We start from the raw sequence: 18758 nt of genomic DNA on the forward strand, positions 1-18758 counted from the left end.
ATAGAACTGCATCTTTCCCTTTTGTCTGACATAATCCCAATCTTCCCAATTTCTTTCCATTTGATTTTCAGGAATGAATTCTTTCAAAAAGACCGATTCAAATTGAGCCCAAGTTTCAAGTATTTTATTTGCCTTCTTTAAAGTTCACCACCATTTATATGCCTTTGGTCCCAAGGTTAAACTGGCCTCCAGCGCTTGGAGATGTGGTGGAGTATTTTTAAGTTCGTGCAAATCCTTCCATTTTTGGAGAAAATTAAAGATAGTGTCTTTATTTCCGTCTTTTTCCTCCTCGAGAAACTTAGGGGCTTTCATATCTTTTAACACTAGGTTATCCCTTAACTTTTGGTGGGGTTCCCTAGGATCTCGCATAGTGACATCTAGATCTTTCTAGGATCTCGCATAGTCACATCTAGATCTTTCGATGAAGATGGAATGTCTGAGGTTTCTGCCTTATTTTTATCCCTTTCTAGTAACAAGGCTAATTGAGATTTAATTTCTGTGAGTGTTTGAGTTTGCAACTCCATTTGAACCCCCTATGCTTGCACACGAGTAGCTAAATCATCAAATTGTTCTTGACTTTCCTCCAGACCGTGCCGGTTGCGTTGAAATGAGACATGTCGGCCAGGAACACAGAATAAGGAGGGGATTAACCCACTCCTCCCTTCCCCCCCCCCAAGGTCACGTGTAAACTAGTTGTGACCACAACTATGTTTAAAATGGGACTTCGCCTGACTAGCTCCATACTGCCGTCCACGCCAGATACACAAATTCTGGTGACGGCGCCCACACTGACGTAATCTGTTAGGCGACGGTGGCCAACACTGACGTAATCTGTCAGGTAACGGCTGGCCAACGTCAGGTCTGTCACGTGACGGCTGGCCAACACTGACGTAATCTGTCAGGTACACGAGCTCTGACGACGGCGCCTACACGGATTCGAATCCAGGCTCGAATTGAAGACCAGTAGTGTGTGAGACCAGCGTGCTAACCGACTACACCCAGCAACCGTTGCCAACACGAAAGCATTCGCCTCAGGTTAAGATGGGACCCAATGACTCTTCCAAAAGACGGGACCCGACGGCTCTGATACCATTACTCCTGTCTTAAAGTCTTCGATACCATTCGGTACCCCCTCTGTCCGGTCCTTTCTTTGAACAGCACGAGAGAGATTGCTCATTCACCTCCCAACCTCGCCTAGAAGATTGTTGGCTCCTCTCCCTAATTCGACTGCTAGCCGTCCGCTTCAGGTGAGTCCTACTATTCTTAGACTCACTTACTCTCTAGGCTCCCCTTGACCCCGTTCGGGTGCCCAAGGCCCCCGGACGGTCATCCCTCGCGCTTGTTTCCCATAAGTTACATTTATTAATGTAACAGTATCAATTGTAGTACACAACATGAGCCGGGTGCTTGTGCCGAAAGAAGGTAAGAATTTGGAGTAGAGAAATTTTTTGTCCCTCTCCAACCGAATCTGAGTATATGCTTGGTGACTTGATTCGGAATGGATAAAGGTAGATAAGCTTCGAGAAAAGGCTAAGGATGATGGTCCTATAGGATTTTAGGAATAGGGTGGTACTTGAGATTTAAATGTACCGAAACCATGTTGATGCAAAGTAGAATGAAAACCTTGAAATATACATGATGGGGGTCTTTCGCTTCTAGATCTTCTTCATTAAGATTACATTGTACAGGCCTGGGCCTCCTAGGTGATTTACAGCCTGTACTTGCAGACTAGGAGGAGCAATAAAGAAAGGATCTGTTGACTCATATGACCAAAAAGCATATATATGTGTGCCATGGGCTGGCTGTTTGGATTGCCAGTTGTTTTAAAAGTTGACTGTTTTCCCCTAGTTTGGATTTGTGCATTCTCACCAGCTGGTTGCTATGATTGAGGTGCACCTTTCTTTAGCTTTGTATTGGGTGCATCAAAGGTGCTAGTATAGGGAGCCGAAGATGGAGGAATATGTGGAGAGACTAGAGATGGTGGGTTCCGAAATATCGTGCGTGGTACCATCATTACTACTACCATAACTGCTCAGCATGAAGAGGATAGGATCTGATATAAGAAATCATGTAGTAGCAAGCATGGGCATAGTACACGGGGCTGATTGTGTGTCTCTACCCCAACTTGTAGACCTGCAACAGAGGGAGAAATTGGAGGTAATAAAGGCTCTGATTATGATGGGAGACATCAGATGTTAGCTCAAAGTTTGCATGGACTTGTAGCCCAAATCCTCATGGTATCCATGGTGTCTAGAGCACTTGACTTTAATATGAAATTGTTAGCAGTCCAGACAGCTCATGTGAGTTGACCTATGCGGGTAGCTAGGTTATTTAGGCATTTTATTGTGGTTATTATGATGCTTATTTGGGGCATTTTATGCTGGTTGACCAACATTAAATGATGGCCAACCTGCCCTTATTTTGGCATTATTTTCTTCTTTATATACCCAGCTCCCTCCTCATTCAGTCACCTTATCACATACAAGTTTTGTGGAGAGAGGGAGCCGGTGCTAGTGCCTAGTAGCCAATGACTCATTGTTGTACGCACCATTCTGGTGTTTGGTATATGGATTCCATTTCCCCAGCACATCTCCGAGTTCTCTTCTTTTGCAGCGTTCTTCAGTTTTCTTTCTCTTTTGTCTTGTATTTAGCAGTTTGTTTCTGCACTTCTCTATGCTTCCATTGCTGACACTTTTGACATGGTATCAGATTGTAGGATCTAGGTTCCTATTGTGATTTTTTTGCCGATTATAGGTCTTTCTTCCTCCTGTTGATTAGGCTCGCAATCTTCAGACCAGCAACCTACGGTTTCGGCTTGTGCTTGGATTCCAGCTTTGAGTCGATCAGTTTGTTGCGTTAAATGCTCCATCACCTTGCATTTTTCATTTTCTACCCTTGATTGTGGCTGAGCGACTGTTTGTATAGGCCGTTTTTGCTATTTTTGGTAGTTTTTGATTGGTTTTTTCTCATTTTGTAGCAGTTGGTTTTTGTTTCTGATCAAATTTTTGGTTACATTGCGTGTGAACTCTCATTTTGTGAAGTGTTTACTGTTTGTTTAGTTATATTCTCTCTCTATATACCTTCTATTTTCTATCTTCTCTTCTTATCATCTTTAAATGGCTCCTCCGTGCACTTCTACAGTTGGTAAGTTACATGGACCTAACTATCTTACATGGAGAGCTATGATAAAAGCTTGGTTTGTGCAAAAGCAGATTTGGTATATTATATGTGGAGCTATTCCTCGGCCTCAGGGTCTTTTTTCTCTTTCGAAAGATTTTGATGGGGACAACCATGAGGAAGTTGTGCTTACATGGGATTTAGACGACGCTCGTGCTTATTCTGCACCGCTTCAGTGTATTTCTAAAAAAGTTCTACTAGCAGTTACCTCTTGTAGGACATCTCAAGAAATATGATTGAAGCTTCAAATGCTATACGAGGCACCTTCCCCATGTGTGTTGTGATCCGTTATGGATAGCTTCAACAGATGAAGTTTGAGCCAGAGGAAACCATTTAGTCTTTGTTCTGTGTTACATAGGTATAGGACTAGCTTTGACACATTCAGTCTGCCCTTTCAGAGACACATCTCATTGGAATGGTACTCTACAAGCTCCCCTTGGTGTTTGATGGAGTGGCCAAAGCTTTGTGGATGTAGACATCCTCTACACGTGTGAGCTTTACACATGTCCTTGATACTGCTTGAGCATGAGGTATCTTTGCGTTTAGAGGGGAGACTTCCATCTCATTATGGAGGTTCGAGTGAGGCCTTTACAGCTTTAGAGAGGGATGATGTGAAGAAGAAGTTCAAGGCTCAGTATTATCATTGTGATAAGAAGGGACACTTGGGGAAGGACTGCAAGGAGTTAGTAGCCTCAGGGAAGAAGAAGGAGAAGAAGAAGTGGGGTGTGGACTCCTTCGGGGAGTCATCCTCTTCCTTAGACTTCTACTCCAATCCTCTGGCCAAGGGGAAGTCCAAGGCATTGCAAGGATCCACTTCAGATCGAGGGAAGGGCTTGACTATCCCTTCCTTTGCTACTTTCTAGTCCAAGTGATGCGGTCATTCCTCATGATTCTTTAGTGCCAGAGAGGGAGTGTGAGAGGGTGGTGAGATGGGGCAACTGAGCCTCCTCTATACAAGTATACAGGTGCTCATGTTCTAGAGAGAGATGTCCGTGATACATCGGCTGAAGTTTGGTAGGTTCAAATCTTGGAGCTAGGATTGACATTCAGGTTCATGATGGGTTGTTCTTTGATAGAGAGCGGGATTGGCTCCTAGTTCGAGCACACATGAGGGGACACTTTGGTAGTCTTGGCCAAAGGTGGGGAATCCACGGTCACATATGTGCAGTTTGCAGAGGCATTTTTGACAAGATGGTCTTGTCTTCTATAGTGAGACATTGTTGACAGACATAGAGATCTATTATGACTCTTCTCTATTTTTAGGAGTTGGTATGATCGATATCGACCTCAGGTTCTCTTCGAGGCACCTTGGTGGTGGCTTGATCACCCACTGCTTGGGTATCCATGGTTCTACTCTAGTGGTTTTTGTTGTATGGACTATGATTAGCCTCTATCATTGTATCATTGTATTGTATCACCCATGATCTGAGAGAGGGTGTTGGCAGTCTAGATAGCTCATGTGTGAGTTTTGACCTATGCCGGGCATGGCTAGGTTATTAGGCATTTTATGATGGTTATTATGATGCTTATTTGGGGCATTTTATGCTGGCTAACCCGCATTAAATGCTGGTCGCCCTACCCCTATTTCGTCATTATTTTCTTCTTTATATACCCGGCTCCCTCCTCATTCAGTCACATCATTACCTATAGGTTCTGTGGAGAGGGAGTTGGTGCCAGTGCCTAGGAGCGAGAGACTCACTATTGTACGTGTCATTCTCGTGTTTGGTATATGGATTCCATTTCTCAAGCAGATATCTGAGTTCTCTTCTTTTGCAGTGTTATTCTATTTTCTTCTCTTTTGTCTTGTGTTCAGCAATTTATTTCAGCACTTGTCTATGCTTCCATTGCTGCACCACTTCTGACAGAAATTGGCTAACATAGTGCATAAAAAATATGAACTCCTTGAATATCAAATGAATGTGCAGATAAATGGAATGGAAATGAAAGAACAGATACAGGAACCTCTGTACAAGTGTAGTGAAAGATATATGAAGCACATGAAGTTGTAGGACTCATCCCAACTGCTGAAAAGGTGAAATAAGGGTGAAGGCTGAATACAGAAGATGGAGCACAAGGGTCAAGGACACTCAGAAGGTGATCTGGTATGTGCAGAGTCGAGTTTAGTTTTGAAGCCGCCACGAATAGCATGTCATTCTGTGCTATTACTTGAATGGATTCCAGATAATAGCATCCAGCCAGTGCATGGTATTAAATTTCGGGGAATGAAGCCGAGGAGGAGGAAGGCTCCACATTTTGGCTATAGGTGGCAGTCCAAGCATGGTGAAGTTTAAACTGAGTTTGTGGCAGGGACACAGCTAATGACAGCCTAAAAGAGGCTGTGTTTTGATGACAGAAGCAAGACGGCAGCATGCAGCAGCAGGGATAGTCAGGAGGGCAGCATGGCTGTCATCAAGGCAGCCAGTTGAGGTCACCAGGCAGCCAAGTAGTCATGGTGGTTGATGGAGCTGGCATGGAGCCTGGGCAGAAGGATGGTGCTGAATCACAAAGAGTGGGATAAAGTACGGCTGTTCCCCTTTGCCTCTCTTTTTAGAAGTGGGCAGTTGTCCTTCAAACTAAAGGAGGACATTCAACCTATCTTTCCCTTTTTGGGGATAATCTACAGTTGGCAAAATTTGTGGAATTAATGATGCTTTGCAGAAGAGGTTCCTTTTGTAGCTCATAGTGTATAGAATATACGAAATCCAAGGCATCTTAAATCGATTCAGAACAAGTGACAAAGAAGATCCAGCTATAAGATTGACGACGGAAAGCTCACGATATTCGCCTTCCGGCTTTGTCAGATTGTAGCAATCATTTCCCAACTTTTGTGTTTCATGAATTATTCGCACGGCTGATGATTAGAAACTGAAAGCAAAGGGGTTCACTTGTCTGAATCCATGGCAAAATTAGACTAAGTTGAATCTTGATGCAGCACAAACAATCTTGATATTCATGATTCTCCTACTCCCTAAGGGCTGCAGATTGGTTGCATTATATATGCATGCAGAATTTGACCAACTTGACATTAGCAGCAGCTCTGGAATGTCTCAGATCCTTGAAAACTCTCCAAATGCAGAGATTTGAGGTAAGGATGAGAGATAGAAATCTTTAGCAAGCATGTCTTTCTTTTTGTGGCATGTGAAAAGATGCGAGCCTGTCTAATCACAACCAAAAGTAAGATGGATTAAGGTGCTAGAGCTGTGTATTACATTAACACCATTAATAAATTCTAGATGCGTTGTTTCAGGTTTTCGTTTTAAATCCCATCATCTAATGTTCAATGACAAGTTTGGTGCCCAGCTTAAAAAGGAATTTTGTATCAAGTGTTACAAGGGACATGCTTCAAATACGATAGAGAACTCTTTTCTCCTATTAAGCTTCTAGAACTTGTTAAATGGTATCTAAGCATCTTTTACATGACTCTGGCATGTGACAGTAATCTTAACCAGCTTTAGATTGATCAAAAGCTAGATAAATATGTTTATCATTGTTTGTGAAGTATTGCTTACATGTTTTAGTTGTGTTTCTGCTTGCAGGTGTTATCTACAAAGCGACCATTGTGCCATCGAACACCTTTTTTGTGGTACATTTCAATGAACTTTCAAAACACAGTAGTTTTATAAAGCTTGTAGTGTATAAATCACATGTCTGTTTGAGCGAAGCGATTAGATACCCTGATGGTAACTTTGGAGCAAAAGAGTGAAAGAATGTCATTGAGTTTTAAGATATGTGTGCGTGTGTGCATGTGTGTATAAATACGATATATTGGATCAGCTTTCTCAGTAATTGCAGGCCAGTTTTCCAGCTCAAAGATTTGGGAAATTCATTTGAGTGTTTAGAAGATTTTTGCAAGGCTGTCCCAATGTTCTCCTTTCTTTTATTGCTCAGATTTTGGGCTTTGTGGACCATTTGGGCTCAAAGAAATGAGTCTTTTTGGGAGGGTAGTCATTTCAGACATACACTCATTTTCAACTCTCATTGCAACCATCCTTATATGGTTGCGATGCTGGTGATTTAGATCTCTCCTAGATAGATGTGCGTTTTTCTTCTCAGAGCAAATAAAATTCTACTAATGAAAGTTCGAAGAAAAATCCCTCTGAACTAAAACGTTGCATAGTACAAAGGATGCCATGTAAAGAGCAACTGAGTACATTAAAAGTACAATGAGTGTGGGAACAACTAATTTGATGGGCTATAGTGCCAGACCATATGAGGGTCTATGTGAAAGGAGGTGTTAGAATCTCATGTCCACATAAAATCCTGATCCATTGAGAACTGCCTTGCAGCCGCCCATCTCACGTGGAGAGTATGAACGATCATGTCCAGATCCTAAAAGATTTTTTGTAGTGGAAACATCTTGAAGGTCAATAGCATGGCTACGTTTGGCAGTCCAAATGAATCAAGCAATGATACTAGCAATCAGCTCCCATCTATGATAGTGTCCTTGAGCCCATTCTCCTTTCGAGTTATTTGGAGCGGGGATCTTGGTCAAATGCTTGCCAATGATGAGAAAAGAGTGGCATGAAGATCCTTATACCCACATGTTGGGCCTTTGCCTTTGGCTGAAGCTATTGTCCCCAAGTCACTACCATAGTCTTTCTTGTGCTGTGAAAGATCATCTAGAGGGCTCTCCTCTACACCTCTTGAGCTCTGGGGTAATCCCATTGATAGTGTCTTTGTGTTTCCTCAAACTCTTTACATTCTTCACATGTTACTAGGGCCCTGCCGTAATCAAGCAAGGTAACAACTGCCAAACACCTACGAGCTTCTAGCCATAGGAAGAGAGAAATCTTCATAGGCCTAAAGTTGTTATCTAGCCTCCTTGAAAAGTTTGCCAAGAAGGTATTTGAGATGCCATGTCCTGGCCTGTACTATGCTGAAGTCCCCATCTACTATCCAATGGTTGACCTGGGGTAGGGACTGATAGAATGTACTTTGAGACAGAACCACGCGGCTCTCACTGGAACAAGGAACAAGGAACCCCCAGTCCTACACTGCCTGAGTGCATTGCTCTCCAACACGTATTCGAATTCCTGCCAGGATCTATGTGGCTGCCACAGCTGTTCCCCAATAAGTGTAACTCCGCCCCTGCAGATGTGTCCCATAACATTGTAATATCCTCTTTGCTGAGAGGTGATGCTCCTGCACCATGAGAGAATCTACTAAATTTTCCACTAATGCTCTATGCAGGTCTTGTCGCATGAGGCACTGGCCCTACCTGAAAATGTCCACTGAAGCCTTTTAGGTTCCATGAGAGTATCTTCATGGGTAGTTTTTGAGTCTCTAGGAGCAGGGTGGCTCTACAGCCCATGCTAGTCCCACGCCCACCCCCACTACCCCTGCCCCCTGCCCTCCAACAAAAAAATAAAAAACATGGTGCCCCTCTTGTGGAGTATCAGGGACCTGTGAACCCTTTGCCTTGCTCCTACAAGGCTGGGGCTTACTGTACCCCTTGTCTTGAAAGGAACCTTTTGCTGATAGATGTGTTTTACCACCATTTTTGATCATTTTGAATGGGCTTTGCAGTGAAGTCTATTGTCCTTGTACATTCATATGTTGATGACATAATGACAATGGTATTACAAAAAATGTGTGTGTGTAATGCATTTGTTGAATATCTTATTGCTTTATTTTCTAATGCAGGTAAACATTGGGCAATCGGAAGCCAAGGTTGGTTGTGAGAAGTTATCTGTTTGGTTGATGTTAGAACTTGCATTGACAAACCAAAAGGAGATGGCAATTCAGATAGTAGTCTCAACAAACAAGATGTTTTTCTGTCTTGTTTACACTTGTATAAAATCAAAGTTTTTGCCAAAATTTGATGCACACTCATGGTATAATGGATGTTTGAACCAAAACCGCAAGCTTGTATTTGTTGCAAGGTTGCTAATAAGTAGATCTGAACCCTTGATCTTACACGCTTTTCAAAGTTGATCGATTAACCATAGACACTTCGTCAGTGAAGGAAAGATGTCATTCTGCAAACTTGCCATCTGATGTTCCATTGACTACTGATACCCTCAACTGACCTTAGGATAGGTTTGAACCTCTCTTGAACCTATCCATAGATGGGCCAGGGCCGCATCTAGAGCACTGGTGTCCCTCCTATTTAGATACACGATTGCTGTCACAGATGTAGTGCTAAGGTAATTTGACCCACCTCACAAATCTGTAGCTTGAATGTATATATTATGACTGGCATACGTACATAACAATTATTACAGATTGGTGACTAAAAGAGGCAACCCACTTTTGCTAGAGGAACTCAAACTTGTTCAATCATGTAGTATAAGATGCCAAATAGCTCCCTACCAAAATTCTTTAACAATACAATACATAGAAAGACAGAATAATCTGATGAAGCAGCTCTTCTCCAAGTTTGTTCAAAATTTCACAATGGAATCTCTACCAGGAAAGTCCTCCGTAAGAGAAGCACAGTTTTCAAATAGAGAAGCCTTTGGAAATCGGTGATCAAAGTCTGTAGCCAGCATGGATGATTGTGTTGTATTGAATCACTCTCAGAAGTTGATAGAGAACCCTTCTTTTCAAAGAAAAGAAAAAGGCCAGTCAGGAACTGTTCACTCATGAAAAAAATGGCTCTATAGATGTTGCCGAAAACAATAATGCAGAACCCTTTGCATGGTAAAAATGCTTTTCAAACAGCAGATTTCACTCCTGCTTTCGTAGTGGAGCACCTGGCTTTAGTCACCTGAAAATTCTGGAGCAGACTGATCTCATGTTTTTTCCTCTCTTACTGGTTGCTTTGGTTGAGCCATGACAGGAGGAAGTAATTTTCCAACAAGAAAGGTATTCTTAAGCAAATGTTAAATTTACCTTGATACCACTGTATAATGATGGGCATTAGTGCATGTATCTGCCCGTCTTTTTGTTGCCTAAAATTTCAAGGCCCTGAAAGAGGAGAAGCTATAACACCCATGACATGCTAAGGTTCTTGGTTAGATAGTAGGAGATGACCAACATGTGCGAAGATGCCCTGGCTGATGAAAAAATTCTCCTTCATGAAAGGCGATGCTGTAGGTAAAGCTCCTTGAATACAGCAATAAATGGCTTGGCCTGATGAGGACATGGCAATTCGGAGCAGCTTGGCAACTCAATTAATCCGGGAATGGATCATGGAATGGAATGAATGCAGCTTTCGGTTTTGCTTTCTAGCATTTTAATATTCTCTTATAAATCAAACTTCTCGTGCACATATGGTTTCTCCAAAAGCAGGCTTTTAGTAGTATCAGATAAGAGAAGCAATAGTTATTTACTTGGGCACTTTCTGTTGGGAGTGCAAAGCCTGCACAAAAAAAGAGTCATAACATCTACTAAAGGCTAGAATGACCTATGAAACCTAAATAATAAGGACAACTAGTCCATGTCTTATCATGGACTAACAAAAGAAAAAGGAAAGCTAATCTAAAAAGCCAATGTGATAACGGCATCAAAGTATACAAGAGCACGTGATTCTCCTACCATCTACAACATTCATCGGGGGGATATCAACTCCTCCATGATAGAATGTGATGTAGTGAATCCTCTTGAGACACTTAAGGGTAGTGACACCCACCAGCACACGCTGAACCCTAGTACCAACTTCAATACATTGTACAAGACTCTCTAGGGTCACTATAGATAGAACCATGGAGCTATGCAAAGCTGAGGAGGCCTCATCCTCAAACCATGCGGCACCCACAAGACCCCAAGCATCTCTAGTTAGAGAATGTCATAAGCTAACGTAGTACTAGGAGTGCACACAATTGAGTCTTGAAGCTATCACTATTGTTGTTGGTCTCATTCCTCATTGGCACTCACAATTGAGCCTCAAATCTGTTGCTACTTGTTGCTGCTACTACTACCGCCCCCCCCCCCCCCCCCCCGCCCGTTCCCCTGATGCGGAGAAACAAGAAAACCATGGCACACTGCATAGATTGATTTGCAAGCATTGGGTTGGCAAGGAACTACTGTTTCTAAAGGTGATATTACCTAGCACTTGGGATATCCCATTGGTGTGGATGTGCCTCCTAGAGCATTGATTTATTGGATGTCCTCCCAAGTTCATGACAGGTTTATGTATTGGAAATCTTAGGATTGGCCTCTTCATGTGCGGCTCAATCTTTCATGATTAGTATGGTCTCTCATTTTTTTACCCTTAACTTTCTTGGACCAAGAAGTCTCTTGGAATTGGTACAACCCATCTGCTTTATGTTGTGGAAAAAGAAAGGCAATCAGTTGGATTAGGTATGGATATCTTGGTAGCATGTCACTACAAAATGGTTTGGGGCAGCTGCATTGTTGGATGTTAATCTTCATATGGTAGCTCTGAGAATGATACTTTTGCAAGCCGTGTGTGTGCAAAGTCATCTGTGGATTGAAGTTGCAAAACTTTTTATTGAGGAGATTGGTATCTCTCATGGTCGCACGGTTATTTGAGCATCTTGGTGGCATGTGTTGAATTCTACATAACCTCTTAAAACTTCACAATCATTTCTCCTTACTCATTTGATTGCCTCTTGGCAAGAGCTTCTTCACTTTGCAGTTTTGCGTCCTCTAGATCTCCAAAAGGATGCTAATTCGTTACAGGTAGAAGTGGTGGTCTCTTCTAGATTGCTTGATTGGCTAGATAAAGATTAAGACTTATGGCCTCATTGGGGATGCAGATGTGAGTGATGTTATCAACTCTTGGCCAGTTCCGTCTTTATTCCTTTCATCGCATATGCTAGTACTTTCGGTTGCCTAGAGGTTATAGCCACATTTGCTTAACCTTGCAGGAGTAGCTTCAGCATTATAATCCATTGCTTGCTTTTCAGTTTGCTTTCACTTGGTAAGATTGGATGTTTGTGAAACTTGATGATTTTTTGAAAAAGTTGGCTAATTAGATGTACTATAATATGGTAGAGGATAAGAGATGGGTTATTGAGAAAGCCAATAAAGCTTGGCATGCTCAGGATAGTAGAGTGAAGTAACGGGATAGATTTTTTCAATTGTGGAGGTTGAAGATTTCTTATCAAGGAAAAGTTTTCATATGGAGATTGCTTTTTGGAGGTACTCCCATTGGGGATGTGCTACATGTCCATAGGATCTCACGTGGTACATGTATCTTATGTACTACATGTGATGAGACATTGATTCATGTCTTTATCTCTTGCCCTCTAGCAAGATAGATTTGGAGATATGTTTCTTGTGTGTGGATCTTAGTAACTTGATAGTAGACGCCCGGGTGTTGGGTAAGATGCCTTTTTCGTCCACTTTGCATTTTGATCATCCTTGTCTCTTCCATTTTCTTAGATAGTAAGGATATCATCGATAAAAACGACTATCTACTTTTCAAGATATGGATGAAATAAATCATTCATTATTTGTTGAACAGTTACGGAAGCATTGGTCAATCCAAAAGATAGAACAAAAAATTGATAATGTTTGTAGGGCATTTGGAACATCCTCTGAAGCCATCCGTATTTGATGGTATTTGGACCTTAGATCAATTTTGCTAAAATGCCGCACGTCGGAAATCGATCTATAAGGTCATCTATCCTCGGCAATGGATATTTATTCTTGATGGTCATCTTATTGAGACCGTTGTAATTGACACAGAAGCGCATTGCAACATTCTTCTTTTTAGCGAGAAGGATAAGCATGTCCCACGGGGATTTACTTGGCTCAATATAACGCTTACCCAAATAGTTTTGAAGTTGCCTAGCTATCTTGTTTTCCTCTCTTTGGCTAAACCCATAAGGTTGTTGAGTGATGGGATGGCTACGAGGTAACGTTTCAATCCTATGGTCTAAGGTTCTGTGAGGTGGCGGGAGTCCACTGTTAGGTAGCTTAGATGGAAAGACATCAGCATACTCATGTTATATTGGATCCAAATATTCATTTACTTTTGAATTCATATAAAGATTATTATCAAAAGTAATTGAATAACATTGATAATCACATGATTGAACTTCTCAACAAAACAAATATAAGAAGTAACACTTGGATTAGAAAAGCATTGAGTAAACTTTATTGCTGAAATTATATGTACATTATTTTTTGTGATTTTGGAGGATAAACAATCCTTGATCACATGGAAATGACCATCAAGCTTAAAAGAAAATTTGTGATTTTTATAATCAATATACAAGGAGTATTTTTCAAAGAACCATTGCATGCCAAGAATGACATCGACATGGTCAAGGCTCATAAGTTGGAAATCCATGGTTTGAGGGTACTGTTGGATCAAAAGATCCAAGTGCGGTACTAGCTGATCCTAACAATCCACCATAGGGCCCTCCTCATATTAAACATGACGTGTGGATTTGTTGTCTTTGCATCAAGCGAGAAGAACTAAAATTATAAGTAGAATCATTATCAAATAAAATTGCAACCTCTTGGCCATTTGTGGACTAAAAATAGTTTTACTAATGGGACTATTGTTGCTATTGCTAGCATTAAAAAAACATTATTCGAATAAAATTTTAGAAGAAATACCGGGAGCTTCAAGAGTATTTATTGAAGTCTTGAAAGTAGACTTTGTCTTTTTGTTCCAGGGACTCTCGCGGTCATTGTGAAAATGACTCCTTTGATGGTAGACAAAACAACAGTGCTTTAAGTGATCCTTGTTGCGAGTGACCTTACACTTTCCATTATTTTTCTTATGCAACTTCCAAGATGGTTGATAAGTTGTTGTTGGGATAGACGACTTCTTAAAGATTGAGGTAGCTCGATGGAAACCCCCAACCGAGTAGGTGTCCCTACTTGCAGCCAAAGTGTTATTCAAATTTTTTACTTAGGATGTAGGTCCGCCCACAAAGTGTATGCCTTTCCTTGTAACATGATTTGCATCTGTTCGATGCGCTGAGTATCATTGAATTTGTGCAAATTAAAATATATGGTCCATTCGGCGAGTTGTGAATTGATTTTTATCTCATTGTATTCTTTCTTCTCTCCTTTAAAGGGATTAGGTTGGAACTGAATAGGTAACGTCGTCATGGCTGTGGGCACAAATGGGAAATGGGGAGTGCGAAGCTGAGCCAATTGTTGTTGCATTTCTTTAACTCGAGAGCGGAGAATCTCCACAATGGACGAATCTCCTTTGGATTTGAAAGAAGAAGAGGCTTCGGGATGTTGCCCGTGCATGTGTTTGGGTTCGAAGATCCTCCATGTGTTTGGATTCAAGAGAGGATAGACATTCTCCATGTGCTGAAGTTCAATAGAAGCGGGCACATCAAATTGGGAGATACTCCGTGAGAAGACATGGTATTGATAAGAGGAAAGGTTTTGGTATTCCAACTTCCCTTTTTGTCCAAAATGACCAACAAGTCTTCAATCTGCAATGCTCCTTGATTTGAGTAGTCAATTGTTCTTTCACCCGCTTTGATGGAGATGGAAAATGCCCCAAATTCATTCATTTCTTGGTTCGTCCACTTGAATTTGATTGAAATAGCTTCAGCCGTGTTGAATCCAAGTCTTGGAGCGTCCAATTTTTGACACGTTTCTCGATGCTGCTACTAAATCCTAATTTCTGTTGTAGATTAGGATTTACAGTAAAGAAATCTGAAACTTCTTGGCCTCTAGTGATCCTAATGCTGTAATCTTCGAAGCACGGCTGTAAATAGGTTGGGAGATAAGAGAGAATGTTGAGGAGAGAGAAAATTCAAACTTTCTTTGCGAAGATTTGAAGAAAATTAGTCACGTATTGCTGTTGTCCTGTCTCAACAGCTTGTAGATGCAAAGAACTGAAGAAAATCAGCCATTTACTGATGCTGCCTTGTCTCAACAGCCTGTAGATGCTGTCACGTGCTGTTGATTGGTCTTCTTCTACCCTTGGTTGCGCCAGAAGGTCCTACAATGGCTGGAAATTAGACCAGCAACATCTCCTCCCTCCCTCTTGCAAGTTGAATGCACTAAAATGCGTCTCTCCAGCCTCTAAAGACGTTTTTCAGTCTTGCATGGGCATTTTTGACAAGTGGTACCCTTTCCAAATGGTTTTCCCATCATTATCAATAATTAAAAAATAATTTTCAGTCTTTAAATATTAAAAATTAGTCTGATAATTATTTCGGTGGTTATAAAAATAATTTGATTAGTTAATAATTAAATTGGCTAGGCAATTTCCATTCCCAAGTGTCTCTGCGCCATCTTTGACCATCTGATTGGCGTTAGGTACCATTAAATGTCACTTCTCTAGTGTCATCGACTAACACTTATGGCTAAATGAATGACTTAGGCCGACAACTGGCACTGGATACCACCAAGTGCATGTGCGGCATAACTTATAGAAACTTTTGCCTTTGATACCCCTTGTGATTTCCTCGGGTCCTGGGCTCGTAAATTTACTCTAACCTCAGTTGAACCTCACATGTGCAACATTTACTTTAACCATCTAATTAAAAATTAATCCACATGTTAAGTGAGGTTTCAAAGATACATGTCCTCACGATAGCCCTCCCCCTTAAAATCCTTGCAATCGTCCTCGATAGCATTGCCAGATGTAACCGGCCTGTTCACTGGGAAGGGCGGTAGTGTACAACCAAAATATATAAATGCTTTCACCCAATTAACAGTCGCCCACATTACTTGAACTTAAAGACACAGAATCAAGAAGAAATACAGGAAGCTAGAATGCTCCTGTTGCAAGACAGACACCCTGTTGGCCCCTAAGTTAGGCGCCCCTTGCGGTATTTCTTTATTTTTAGAAAGAGAGAAATTACAATGGGCTGTCTTTCACCTATTCTGGGTGAAATTTGGCAGCATAACAGTACAATTACTGACCCAAAACAAGCTGACCAGGAGGGGAAACTCTGCCCAAGTCTGAAACTTCTGGTTGGAGTGCAGAATTGACCATTTCAGCCTGCTGTAATTACTGGTTCAGACCTGTTCTGAATCCTGTTTTCAGCTCATACTGTTCCCTGTACTGTTCAGCCCACTGTAATTACTGGTTCAGACCTGTTCTGAAACCTGTTTTTAGCTCAGATTGTTCCTTGTACTGTTCTCCAACATCTGTGGCAAGTGCCCCTTGATTCTGAAATCAATTGGGCTCTGAATTACCCTCAGAACAGTCCAAAATCTGTACTGATTTAGTGCTGTTACAGACACTTGCTTGGTGAGATTACCACCCTCACCTGTCCCTGCTTGTGGGCAGCAAACAACTGCTCCTGTTCCTGGAGAAAAGAGGCTCTTGCCTCATGCAAAAACAGCATATTCCACACAGCTGTACTTGAATCAGAAGAAAGGCCCTTGATTCTGTAGCATAACCATACTGTCAGGGAGAGAGAGAGAGAGTAGGAAGCAAGCTCAGCCTTTTGTGCATCATAGACAAGGTAGGCCAGCTCTCAAGAGCTCTCCATCTGCAACTGTTTATCACAAATGAGCCCCTTCTTGCCCAAAAACTGCACGCCAGCCCTCTTTAAAAGAGGTAAGTGCACACATTTGTGCCAAGTGGCAGCACTAGAAGATATTTCCCGTTTCAGCCTTCTGGTCTAAAATTCTCCATGCTCGGTGCAGAATTTGACCTCGGCACAGACCAGAGGATTGATCCTCGTGCAAAAACGAAGGTAATGACGCGAACAGATTCTGAGGTCCAAAATTAGTAACTCCCTAAATTTTAGGAGTTTCTTCCATTGCATCCCCACTAGTCTTCTGACCATCTTTGCAGACTATGGCTACATCCAAATTTGCAATGTAGCTCAACTGAAAGTGAATTTCCACTGATGACCCCACATGGACTAATCTCTTGGAGATTTGTCCATCTTCACTTTGAACTAGTCTCTTCCAGGCTAGTTCTTCAACAAACTTGTCCATATACACTTTCACAAGTCTCTTCCAGACTTGTCAATCTACAGTGCCATTAGTCTCTTCCAGACTTATACTAGACCTTACTTGTCTAGTCTTGACTCACTAAACATTCCTGTCCGTTTCACATATTGGCCATGCAACTCAGACATTTAGATTTCAAGAGGGATGTTTCCAAAAAGAAAAACCAAATAAAATAGTAATAAAGAAATCAACAAAAAGATAATAGTTGTCACAGTCTTGTGACATACCTCCCTCTCGAAATCGCAAACGTCCTTGTTTGCATGAATGTCATACATGCTTTCAGCTAACCCAGTGAACTTACACTTGGCAGCACATGTATAACACATACATGCTATCAGTCAACATTGTGAACTGAACACACTGTTAACACATGTATGTTCTAACTGTGAAACATGGCAAACTATCATCATGTGACTCCACATCAATGTTTCCAGATATAGTGGCCGGTACACCACAATGATATCCCCATAGTGGCAGATTCTCATTTGATGACTCCACATCACCCTGACTAGAGATCTAGTGGCCGGTACATCAAAATGATATCCCCACTGAGTCAATTCACAAAATACATGCCCGATCGAGTAACCATTGTTACAACATGTATTCAATTCAATAGAAGTAAAAACTGTATTCTTGCAAGCAATACTTACTTCTTTAGCACTGAGAAAACCATATGGACACAGTAAGTGTTAACCTGTACAAAATCTGTTTTCTGTACATAATTTCTTTCTTAAGCAATTGTCACTTTGACAATCTATTTCAGCTTAGAGATATAAGGGGTCAAGGTAGGTTGCAAGAGAAATGCTTCAAGGTAAAGTTCCAACACATTAGGTGACTCTGCAAGTTCACCTTCGTCCATCCACTTAGCATCTATAGCTGGATAGTTCTTGAACTTAACCAAATACCTTCTAGCAATCTTGCCTTTCACTTTCCTTTCTTTGTGTGCCAATACCTGTTCTAGAAGAAGAATTTCATCAAGTTCCTCAACTTCGGGCTGTTTCTCAGTTGGCATATCTTCTGGCACATCACCCACATAAGGTCTAAGAAGACTTACATGGAAAGCATTATGAATCTTCCAATTGTCAGGTAATTTCAGCCTATAGCTGACATCACTAATCTTCTCTGTTACTTGAAAAGGCCCATAGTATCGCATACTAAGTTTAGTGAAAAGACTTTCCTTGCCTTTCTGCTTCTTTAAGCGTGCCTTTTCAAACTGCAACAGTACCCAATCACCAAGTGAAAATATCAATTCACTACGGTGATGATCGACAGCTTTCTTTTGCTTTGCCCGAGTCCTTTCAAGGGCATGCTTAACTTTCTGATACATTTCACCCATACACTCTGCACATACTGATCTGCCTGAAAGATCTTATCCTTTGTATGCAAAATGGGAGGAACCTTTTTACCACCTTCAACAAATTCAAAAGGGGCTTTGCGTGTTGACGAATGCATAGTATTATTGTATGCATACTCGACCAAAGGCAAATACTTCTCCCATTTTGACTTGTGCTCTGACACATAGCACTTAAGCAGATCCAAGACAGTAGAATTTGCCTCTTCTGACTATCCATCAGTCTGTGGATGAAATGACGATGAGAACGTAAGCATTGTGCCCATGTTCTCAAATATGCCTCTCCAGAATAGACTTGTCATCCGTGGATCACGGTCACTGACAATAGACTATGGCATACCATGATACTTGAAGATATTGCACATAAACAAACGTGCCATTTGATCTAGTTTTATCTTTTTCCTCACAGGAATGAAATGAGCCTGTT

General features: G+C 41.4%; 1 protein-coding gene across 2 annotated transcripts in view; it reads left to right on the forward strand.

Annotated features, from left to right (window-relative positions):
• BIN4 (double-stranded DNA binding protein) overlaps nt 1-18758 on the forward strand; it is a 125967-nt gene that overhangs the window by 52627 nt on the left and 54582 nt on the right. For both annotated transcript variants that reach the window (XM_087666659.1, XM_087666658.1), the window contains exons 6-7: nt 6714-6760; nt 8821-8847. In XM_087666659.1, the coding sequence (XP_087522785.1) occupies nt 6714-6760; nt 8821-8847 (74 nt within the window). The remainder of the gene's footprint in view (nt 1-6713; nt 6761-8820; nt 8848-18758) is intronic.

The sequence above is a fragment of the Lygodium microphyllum genome, chromosome 25 (genome assembly GCF_053477565.2).
Source record: "Lygodium microphyllum isolate KBCC chromosome 25, Lygodium_microphyllum_v1.1.10, whole genome shotgun sequence".
In the NCBI taxonomy this organism is placed as follows: domain Eukaryota; kingdom Viridiplantae; phylum Streptophyta; class Polypodiopsida; order Schizaeales; family Lygodiaceae; genus Lygodium; species Lygodium microphyllum.